This window comes from Clarias gariepinus, chromosome 4, assembly GCF_024256425.1.
Source record: "Clarias gariepinus isolate MV-2021 ecotype Netherlands chromosome 4, CGAR_prim_01v2, whole genome shotgun sequence".
NCBI classification, from domain to species: domain Eukaryota; kingdom Metazoa; phylum Chordata; class Actinopteri; order Siluriformes; family Clariidae; genus Clarias; species Clarias gariepinus.
The window spans coordinates 9,606,976-9,618,721 of NC_071103.1; the positions used below are offsets into that span (position 1 = coordinate 9,606,976).

At 35.2% G+C, this 11,746-nt stretch overlaps 1 protein-coding gene across 1 annotated transcript; it reads right to left on the minus strand.

Annotated features, from left to right (window-relative positions):
- Positions 1-7,690: 7,690 nt before the first annotated feature.
- s100w (S100 calcium binding protein W) lies at positions 7,691-9,256 on the minus strand. The gene is made up of 2 exons (XM_053495339.1): positions 9,119-9,256; positions 7,691-8,061 (listed from the first exon to the last, which is right to left on the minus strand). Exons 1-2 carry the CDS (start codon positions 9,254-9,256, stop codon positions 7,906-7,908), a joined length of 294 nt encoding a protein of 97 aa, XP_053351314.1. The 3' UTR covers positions 7,691-7,905.
- Positions 9,257-11,746: the final 2,490 nt, after the last annotated feature.

Sequence of the window (11,746 nt, forward strand, 5' to 3'; positions counted from 1 at the left end):
CATTTGGTATATACAGTACACTCCCCAACCAAAAAATAAAAGTTGCACACTCTAAAATTTCTTTGGACCATCTTTTGCTTTGATTGTTGGATGCATTTGCTGTGACATAATTTTGATAAGCTTGTGCAACATTTCCATTCAGAGTTACATTAATTTCTCTCCAAGATCTTCTACTAATAATGGGAGAGTTGACATGCACTCATCATTCTGGAACATAGTAAATCTGTACCCATCAGGAAACATGACCTTTTTCCAATGCTCAGTCCTTTATTTATGCTCCATGGCAAATTGAATCTTTTTACTAGTTAGCCTCACTGATAATTGGTTTCCTTTTTTAACCGCTACACAGCAGTTTAGTCCCAATCCCCTAAGTTCTCTTCACATGTGGAAACCCTCTTAATTTCATAACATGAGTCTACTGGTGTTTTCATTACAATTTGATTTCACCAGTGATTTATGTAATCTCTGATTATGATAATTTTTTTAAACATATTTTTTCCAACATTACAGCAGTAATTGTGCAAAAAATAGCATAAAAGTTTTTGTGCAAACAAAACAAAACAAAAAAACTACAGGAGCAATGCATCACAGTTATTTTGTTTTTTTTAATATATTTTATTTATTTAATAAAATAAAAATAAATAAAAAAGCTGTCAATAAATGGTATTACTTTCCTTTTGTTATCTGTTTTTCTATTTTTAAGCCATTAGAATGAACACTTAAATAAACTCTGTAACCATACACACCCATTAGATGATAAACTTGGCAATACAACTATGTGGCATTACAGCAAGAAGTTGGTAACACATTATGTAATATGGCTTTGGAAATAAAATTTGTTTAAATTGCGAAACATTTATATTATTTGCATCATTTAGAGGCCGGCTCTCATGGAAATCACACGACATTGCGTGTGTGTGCGCTATTACCTTTGCGAGGACATTTAATTAATATAGTAATGTAACACAGAATTATACACACACACAAACTACTTGCACAATACCTGACTTTTGTTTTGTTGGATATAGAATCTCATTTGCATATTAGAAAATAGGTATGGGGAACTGAATCGATTCAGCAAAGCACGCCCTGGCAGTTTCTCTTTTAAGATCATACATGAATACTGCTTCCTCAGTTCAACATTTTTTTGTGATTTATGTTTAACCCTTAGGGGTGGCAATCTCGGGGTTTTTTTTTTTTATGAAATTATATTGTAGCAACCCAGAAAAAATATATACACAAAGAGTAGAAGGTTTTCTTTCCAAAAAGTTTATTGCCAGATAAATGTTTATTATTAAATTAATGTAAAAAAAACAGACCTACTGTATGTCAGATTCTCGTCTCCACACACATGAGCAGATTTATTAATAAAAAATCATAAGTAATCCCCCAGAAGTACAACAAAACATTTACACATTTACAAAATATGTAATCACTAAATAATAAAAGTCTTTTGCAATATCATGTGTGCTGATGTGAGCAGCTTTATTTCAGTCATAATATAATATAACATATATTTGCTGTATATATATATATACAGTGGTGTGAAAAACTATTTGCCCCCTTCCTGATTTCTTATTCTTTTGCATGTTTGTAACACAAAATGTTTCTGATCATCAAACACATTTAACTATTAATCAAAGATAACACAAGTAAACACAAAATGCAGTTTTTAAATGATGGTTTTTCTTATTTAGAGAGAAAAAAAATCCAAACCTACATGGCCCTGTGTGAAAAAGTAATTGCCCCCTGAACCTAATAACTGGTTGGGCCACCCTTAGCAGCTATAACTGCAATCAAGCGTTTGCGATAACTTCAAGCGAGTTGCTTTATTTGAGGGTTTTCTAGCATGAACCGCCTTTTTAAGGTCATGCCACAACATCTCAATAAATTCAGGTCAGGACTTTGACTAGGCCACTCCAAAGTCTTCATTTTGTTTTTCTTCAGCCATTTAGAGGTGGATTTGCTGGTGTGTTTTGGGTCATTGTCCTGCTGCAGCACCCAAGATCGCTTCAGCTTGAGTTGATGAACAGACGGCCAGACATTCTCCTTCAGAATTTTTTGGTAGACAGTAGAATTCATGGTTCCATCTATCACAGCAAGCCTTCCAGGTCCTAAAGCAGCAAAACAACCGCAGACCATCACACTACCACCACCATATTTTACTGTTGGTATGATGTTCTTTTTCTGAAATGATGTGTTACTTTTACTCCAGATGTAACGGGACACGCACCTTCCAAAAAGTTCAACTTTTGTCTCGTCGGTCCACAAGGTATTTTCCCAAAAGTCTTGGCAATCATTGAGATGTTTTTTACCAAATTGAGACGAGCCTTAATGTTCTTTTTGCTTAAAAGTGGTTTGCGCCTTGGAAATCTGCCATGCAGGCCGTTTTTGCCCAGTCTCTTTCTTATTGCGGAGTCGTGAACACTGACTTTAATTGAGGCAAGTGACGCCTGCAGTTCTTTAGATGTTGTCCTGGGGTCTTTTGTGGCCTCTCGGATGAGTTGTCTCTGGGCTCTTGGGGTAATTTTGGTTGGCCGGCCACTCCTGGGAGGGTTCACCACTGTTCCATGTTTTTGCCATTTGTGGATAATGGCTCTCACTGTGGTTCGCTGGAGTCCCAAAGCTTTAGAAATGGCTTTATAACCTTTACCAGACTGACAGATCTCAATTACTTTTGTTCTCATTTGTTCCTGAATTTCTTTGGATCTTGGCATGATGTCTAGCTTTTGAAGTGCTTTTGGTCTACTTCTCTGTGTCAGGTAGCTCCTATTTAAGTGATTTCTTGATTGAAACAGCTGTGGCAGTAATCAGGCCTGGGGGTGACTACAGAAATTGAACTCAGGTGTGATAAACCACAGTTAAGTTATTTTTTTAACAAGGGGGGCAATCATTTTTTCACACAGGGCCATGTAGATTTGGAGTTTTTTTTCTCCCTTAATAACGTAAACCTTCATTTAAAAACTGCATTTTGTGTTCAATTATGTCATCTTTGACTAATACTTAACGGTATATAATTTTTTTCAGAATTTTTTTAAATGCATTTTTTTTTTTTTTTGCCATTTCAATGACTGTTTCAGAATTCATGCTCTATTTTTGTTTCTCCCCCTGGCCTGATTCCTGTGAGGAATCTGAATGTATACTGTAGGTGTGAACAGTTGAGACATCAACAGGAGTCCTGGGGAAACCTGTTGTCACCTGAGCCAGGTGTCAATAGGTATGCTATGGGCACACACCCCAGATTTCATGAACTTAGTGTGTTCAAAACAATCTGCCAGGTTTATTTATTCTCCTTTTTCAGCTAGAGACTAAAATTTTATTTTTCTGTATGTATACTTTGACAAAGTATACATACAAAAGCCACATTATGAAAGTCCAGTTTTTGCTTTAAGTAAACAAGGAAACTGTATTAGTTACCATATTGGCAAAGATTTGAAATGTACACAAATTTTAGAAGTGCGCTAAATCACTGCAGGTTTTCAGAAAGGCCTCAGACTCCAGAGGGTTTTAAATATCGGCAATGGCATAGTTGGAATAGTTTTTGCTGACATCTAGTGTGCATTCACAAGTTTTTCTTTTTTGTTGTTGTTGTTGGCATTTTTTATATTACAGTGCGCAAATTGGTAACAAATATTTAAATGTTGTAAACATTTTTTTATATACTTTATTCATTTGTAAATGGTCAGCATTTTAATGGAGGACGAATTGGACAGGGCCATATAGATCAGTAAATGCTAGAGGTATATATATATTGCAAACGGTAAAGGAATTAAAATGAACTGTATTTTAATTTTATTTGTATACCACATTTAACAATGTTCACTGTCACAAAGCCTTTTGACAACATTTACATTCACATTTAGGCATTTCCCAGACGCTCTTATCCAGAGTGACTTACAAAAGTGCTTAAGTTTTTGCCATTAAAATGACAAATGTAAGATGAAATCTAAGATCCCTACACTAAAATACTAGGTTACTGACTTAGTAACATCAGACAAACATTGTTGGGGGGTTGATACTGCACTTAATTTGCAGCAAGCGGTGCTGGACCAAGGCCAGGAAGATCGTAAAGGACCTCAGCCAACCCCGAAAATTCTATTTGATTTTATTATTTGTACTTTTTGCAAATATTTTTTTCTATATTTCTAAAAACTCGTATTTTTCTTATTTCTAATTTTTTCAGCAGTTGTGTAAGCATTTCATTTTATATCATACTGTGCGTGACTGTGTGACAAATAAAAATTTAATTTGAATTTGAAAAGCCATGCAATGATATGACCTTACCAAAAGCCTGTGTATAGAGAGAGAACAGGAGAGGACCAAGTACTGAGCCCTGTGGGACACCAGTAGATAGTCTGTGTAAGCCAGATGTAGATCCCTTTCATGTCACCTCATACAACCTATCTGATGAGTTTGGTTATAAATAATTACTCTTCTATAACTGAATAGTCAACAAAGGACCTGTGTCAACAGGAGCTTAGATGTTTGATGATCAGCTTATGACTATAATATAAGCTTATGAGTCATTTCATAATGTCTTATTGTTTAAACTCAAAATATTTTTTGTTGCAATACTGTTTGCAATGTCATTTCTAAGAAGAAGACCCACAGCTAACTTTCTGGTTTTTATGTGGCACCATCAACATTAATCTTGTGCATCTTTACGAAGTTTGTGCGGGGCCATTCTCAGCAGCAGTGCGTGAGAACTTAAAGAAAATTTTGAGGAATTGTGGAATTCAACAGAGAGAAAGAAAGATAAAAGAGACAAAACAAATTAGCTATGCTCACTGACACATAATAGTTTAAAAACAGGTTACACTGTGTGCAGAGTGTAAGCAGGGAGACCAGCACGACTAGTTGAACAGGATAACTAAACGAGGAAGGCATTAGTAAGCACAGCCATTAGAGCACCTTGGGAATAAGGCAGTTAGTCACTTCACTTTCAACAACTCTGTGTTAGTAGTTACCAAACCTCAGTTTGACACAATAGACTTGGCTATGAACCGCAGATCTGCTGGGGGCAGATTTGTTGTCTGAATCCCAAACACTGCTTGAAAATCTTGTAATGTGAAGCATTATGTGACCCACATCCAAAATTAAGCCTACAGTGTGTTAAGTAGTATAAAAAAAAGTCAATAAATGTATTTTTCCATATGTAAAAGTTGTAACATACTGTACAGTACATGGGAAGGGAGAAGTGGTGTATTTTAGTGGAACCTGTATAACAGAGACATGTGTAATTACAATTCGACCATGTAAAAGGTGTTCCCAGGCTGCCACAACACTGTAAAGAACAATGTTGGCAATTCATATTTAAGTAAGCAATAACCGGTTTGTGCTGCTGTCTGTTAGGTCTTTTGTGTCGTGTTGTCCTTGGGTGTGTTTGTGTATTTTGTCTTTGTTCACCTCTTTTCAAACTGAATCCCTGGAATTGAATGCCCTCCTATTCTTTACCCTTCTCTCTTCACCCTGACCTTCTCAATCCTCCCTCCTTCTCCTACACTCCACTGGGCACACAGACTAGCCTTCATATTTTCTGTAAAAGATATTACTAATCACTCTGTAAGGATGTCTTAAAGAATACTTTTTATGATATATTTATAGGATTGAAAACACTTGGAATGAAAATTTCGAAGGCTTCCCTAATATCTTTCTAGTTTTTATGGTGGCACTCCAACTCACAACTCACAAAAACTACACTATTCGTCTTTCCCTCCATTTTTCAACAATTTATTTTCTTCCTCCAACAGAAGAGATTCTGACAGTCTTGTCTAGCAATCCCATCACCTCCCCAATCCTGGGTTTGTCACTATCACAAAAGCATAAATCATGTTTCATATCATTTAATCCACACCCAAAGCTTAAACGGGACAAACGCAGTAATCAGCAGTTCTGTTTATAAATTGCACGAAACCGCCTAATTTTTGTGAGGATATTCTGTTAATATGATTAGTAATTATGTGAATTAATGATAATATCGCAAGATGTTACAAGAAAAACAATGTTTTGGCTTATTTAGTTTTTTTTAAAAACAACCCCCCCCCATCCCACAGTTTTTCTCACATATTTTCCAAGTGGAGAACATACAGAGATATTCAGTCTACCTGATATTTTTTTCTGCTTTTTATTTTGTTTAATATTTGCATTTTAAAATGGTAGTGTGTACTACTGGAACAAATTTAGCATATGCTCTTACAGTAAGTCCTACTATTAAAAAAAATCACACTAGATACCTCAGACAGCAGCAACTACTGAGCAGTCTTACTTCATCCCTGTTCCTTTGAACTTTTTAAATGAGATTGTTTCTTGTATCTTACTATTTGTCTATTTTCTACTCTCTCTAACCCAAAGCAACCTTCAAGATCCAGCATGCCATTTACTGCTGAAAATGTCAAGTGGAAAAATATTTTGAAGATATCCAGTCAATTATAAGATTAAACCTCTGCTCAGTATATAATTATTGCCATAACCTTTCATTTATTTCAGGATTTTTTTCAGTCCAGAAAGTCCAGAAAGAAACCAATCTGATATGGTTTTAATACAAAGTATACATTTACACACAAAAGTTTTTTTTCCCCTGTTGGTCTACATAATGTTACAGCATGTAGCATAGTTTTTAAGATAATATAATTGTACATAACCGGAAAAGAACTTTGCATTTAATAACAATCCCATTATAACAATATAAAGTAAATATGTGCATTTTCTTATATTATCCCTAGCTAAGACAAAATATTTAACATTTATCAACTCTCCTTTTTCCTCATTCATGTTACATGTCAGGACACATACAGTATATCATCATTCTGAAAAAAAAAAAAAAAAAGCAGCTTGTGCAACTAGAGTCACAGCCACATGTATCTTGTCCATGAAAGCTGCTGATATCCTTCTCATATTTTTTGGAACAATGTGTGTTTTTAAAATTCTACAGACCTTCTAGTGCTTAATTATTTTGCTCATTATTGTGTCAGTTACAGCTCTGTACCTATACTCATTCTGGGGCATCACTGCCACTAATATACTTCTGAGTACTTAAGACCATTTAGAGACGGGTAGTAACACACGTCACATGCGTCAGTTTATGTTTCCATCAAACATTGGGATAGGGACAAAATGTGTTCTTTGTGACTTTAACAGTGCCATGGTTGCTGGTGCCTATTTAGATAGGTTGAGCATTCTAGCAACCACTGATCTCCTTTGAGACACACAACAGCCTGAACCACATTATTGTTGAGTATAACTGACTAATTTGTGCTGGCAAAAAGTCTATAGTAAAGTGAATATGAAGAGGTTAATTGCGTTTAGTCTGAATTCTATTATAATCATTTAGCATGCAAACACATGTAACCAAGCTGTTTCAAAATATGAAGTTAGGTCAAAAATTTAATAAATAAATAAATAAATAAGTAAACTGCCTTGTTGCCTCTTGGAAAGGTAATAGTTGCATAACTACTGCCTAAACAGACAAAGCTGGTTGTTAGAGGGAATCATTTTCTCTTGGAATTTGCCAGCCTGGAGGATTTAAGCATTAAATCTATTGCACTACATTAAATTCAGAAATATCATCAATAAATATAAAAAACTTTTTATATATTCATTGATTTGCACTAAGTGAAGTTGCATCTCCGATCTTTCTAAATAGATCTTTCTTTTTTTTTTTTTCAAAATTATTTTTTTTTTAGCAATGTGTTTGACCGCTGAAGAAACTAGCCAGAGAACACAGGCTTAAAGACTGTCACAACAAATGTACAACAGTCCTTAATGTCAAATAACTGACTTGAGCCCAGTGGTTCCATTATCTGTAAATAGTAAGTTAATAATTTCAAGTCCCTAATGTCTGATCAAACCATTTTCTTTTAATTTCATGAAGACAAGGTAATGTGTAAAGAAAAGCACATGAACAATTCAGTGGTGAGCTTTGTCTTTTCCCTTGACATCCTTGACATATCCCTGTGCAAGAATGGCCACAGATTGACTAAATTCTTCGAAGTTCACCTGGCCATCCTGGCCCCTGTCTATTTTTCTCAGGGCTTCACAGATATCCTCTTGGTCTATTCTACTCTGAGAACGAGGGAGAAAGAGATGAGCTGTTATGTTAGCTGTTATAAAGTATATTATATTAACATTGATTATTATTGCCGGTAGAAATCATAATAATTTGCAAATTTCTACTTTACTGTGAAGTATGAATAGATTTGACTCAGAAGCTTTTTTATACCAACAGTGAGATTGGGCAGATATTTGCAAAAGGAAGAAGCAGGATTCTTTTATCACTTATGTTACATTATTGGGCTCATGTATTCTTCTGTATATTATAATTTAAAAAAAAGAATATATTGTATGTAAAAAAAAAAGGAATGATTGATAATATTCCAGTATGTCATGTAGGCAGTTCTATATTTGAGTTAAAGTAACGATACCCTAGGTAAAAAAAAAATACTGAAGTAAAAGTCCCCCATTTACATTTCAAGTACTGTCCTTCATATGTACTTAAATATAAAATGTACTAAGCTTGTATTAGCTCTCTCTCTCTCTCTCTCTCTCTCTTCCTCTCTTTCTTCCTCTCCACAACGTTGTGTAGAATACAGATATTTCCTCTGCATTGTACTAAAGCAAAAAGTATCTTCTAATAAAACTGAAAGTATAGGACAGTACTTGAGTACAGTAGCAAAGTAATTTTACTTAAGGTACCTTTCACCGCTGTGGCTAAGCCACGAGTTATTTAGTAAAAACGTCATAGCTCCTAATCATTGTTAATTAAATTGAGATACACACAAAATAATGTGTGAAAATGTTAGTATGTTCATCTGTATAGCCTCAGATATGAAAAATACCATCTCTTACTAAATCATAATGATTAATGAAACACAGAATCTATTTTTTTAATAACATTATTTATCCGTTCATTCATTCTTCTTTAGTAAGTGCTTTATACATGTCAGGATCAGGGTGTATCAACAGCCTATACTGAGACATTGGATGTGAGACACATATGAGACATCACGCAATCGATGGGATACTAGGAGCAATTCTTGTTGTTGATTTAATGTATACAAAGACTTCAATAGAGCATATTAGAAATAAGTACTTATTTCATTTACCTTATAAGCTCTCTCACCTGGAACTCATGGCTCCTTAATTTTTTCATTATGTGGGAACTGAGCTCTGTATTGCTCATCTGTTTATGACTGCTGGTTTCAGCGTACTCTTCAAACAGCTCCATTATAGAAACAATTGTCTTCTCAAGCTTGGACATGCCTCGAGAAGAGAAAAAAAGAGAGAGAAGAGACTCAAATTTGTTTAGCAGCAATACTGTCCCATTTGTAAACTCAAGTACACTTAGTGAAGATGAAAATGAATAGTAGAAAAACTGTCTTCTTATAATAGCTAAGAAAGAGATCAGTCTACACACATATACAGCTGAATAAAAACAACAAACCTATTAAGATACATCTTATCATGAATCCTGGACATATGTCACTACTCATAGTCCAAAGAATTGGTTAAAATTTTAATTATTATTTGTCACATACCCATCCATAAACAGTACGATACGCAATTACATGATATAGTAAAAAAAAAAACGTACTGAATTACTATCTCTACTATAAGTAGAACTAAAAATCCATTTACATAAGGGTCTACATACCTTAAATAAACAAGCTCATCTGTGTGTTCACAAGTACTGTCATAAGCTCCAGTAGAGAGTGTATGGAGAGTCGCAATAAATGCCTCTAATAGCACTCTAAGATGTTATTCAGTACTGGCAATTACAGTAGATAGCCTGCTTCTAATCCTTCCACACCCAAACTTGCAACACTAACCAAAATTAGTGAACATTGCCAAAGTTTTATATACTGTATGTTAACCCGGCGGTGCAGTTGGCACTTTAATTCATCCCAGTGTTTTCATTGTTCAGTGAGTTTGATTTAGGGGTCTGTCCATGCAACTCCAGATCTTCCATACTTACCACAGCAAACTGGGTTTTGTATATAAAGACTAAACCTCACTTAAATTGTAAAGATCTTTTCAAAAAAAAAAAAATAATAATAATAATAAAAATAATAATAATAAAATTGGCATTCATGTTTCAATTGGTCTCTTGCTGCCCTCTTAACATCCTAAGACATACATACATACATACATACATAGATACAGTACATACTGGGTCACGCCACTGATGTTTCAGTATCAGTGAAACACCTGATTTATCCTTTTTATTAGTTCCATTGAATCTTTATTCTTCAGTAAACAGTAGCCGTACAGCCTTATACAACAAAAGCAGTGTTTTTTTCCTTACATATACCTAATAATGACAGGTCAAAGATTCTATAAAAATTACAGGTATGCCTCATGAAACGAGGAATGAGGCTACAGTGCTAATCACTAACCAAGCACTTTTTTTTGGGCTATCATATAGTAGAAAAGTTTGTGGACAGCCTTTAGCAATTTTAGTGCCCTTAGAGTATTTGCTTTGTTTTGCTCCAGAAAATAAATAAATAAATAAATAAATAAATAAATACTCAGATGCTTCTTTTTCTTCTTCTTCTAACCAAAAAGATAGAAATATAACACTGCCTGGCCCAAAAAAAAAGACACATTAATCACCTTTAGCTTTGATTACAGCACACAATGTAGCTGATGTGTAAAAATGCCTTGTCACACCTGTACCACCACAGTCCGGGGGAATAAGATCCGGTTTTCCAGGCTACTGAGTCGCCGCTTTGTCCCCGCCCAGTGTGTCTACGTTGGTATGTCTCCCTATCACCAATTACGTTCACCTGTGTCTCTCCCCTGTGTGTCTCTATTTAAGTCAGCGATACCCGTAATGTTTTGTCCGTTCACTGTTGCTACCATGTTTGTTTCTGTATGTCTTCTAAAAACACACTGTGTCTTTGTGTTTTTTATTTTTCATTTATTTAACCTTTATTTAACAGGCATTTAGGTCAAGGTCACTGCCAAGACGCCAGCCACGTGCGGCGTGAAACTCTCGTGACTTCTGTTGTATTCTTTGGATTAATCTCCTGTGTTTTGTTGTGTGCCCGCCTGCAGACCCAGTTAGTGCCCTGTTTGTGTTTGTTTCCATCAGTTTCCTCTTGGTTATTCTGTTTTGCTTTCATTTAAGTAACGTGAAGAGAGTCAAAAGAATTAAATAAAGAAGTCTCAAGTGTTTCACAAAATACCTGCGTTCGCGTCCGCTTAATCCACCCAGATCATGACATGCTTTTTCATGCTCCCGGAATCACTCTTTCATATTAGAGTCAGAAAGATGCCCATGCCATCAGGGAAGAAAAATTCCATAAAGGTGATAAACTGGTCATTCAGTAAATTTAGGCCATCAGCTGATTTTATTTTATTGCCACATGACATTGCTACATAAAGTCCAGAACTGACCAACCAAAGATCGTAACACAGCCTCCATGCAACTACACCAAGTGTTTAATGTTAAACATGAAGAGGTAAAAATGTTTAAGACACTGTAACATCAACAATAAACCAACAAAGTAAAAAAGCAAAATCCATTAATGACACAATTAAATCGCTTAATAACAATATAATCAGATAAACTGGCTGTGAAGGCTTGGCTGCATACACATGCACATGAACAAGAATATGACTGCGCAGCAATGCACAAAGACAGATCCATAAAGACATGGATTAATGATTTTGGTGTGAAAGAACTTGACTCCAGGCCTGCGGAGTTAGGTCACCCCACTACTCCTCTGCACACAGAGGAGCTGTCCAA

Excerpts from the sequence above, each read along its gene's own strand:
- s100w (XM_053495339.1), bottom strand. The coding sequence starts at position 9,256 with ATGTCCAAGCTTGAGAAGACAATTGTTTCTATAATGGAGCTGTTTGAA. Across the intron at positions 8,062-9,118 it reads TAAGGAGCCATGAGTTCCAG|AGTAGAATAGACCAAGAGGA; the intron begins GTGAGAGAGCTT and ends CCTCGTTCTCAG.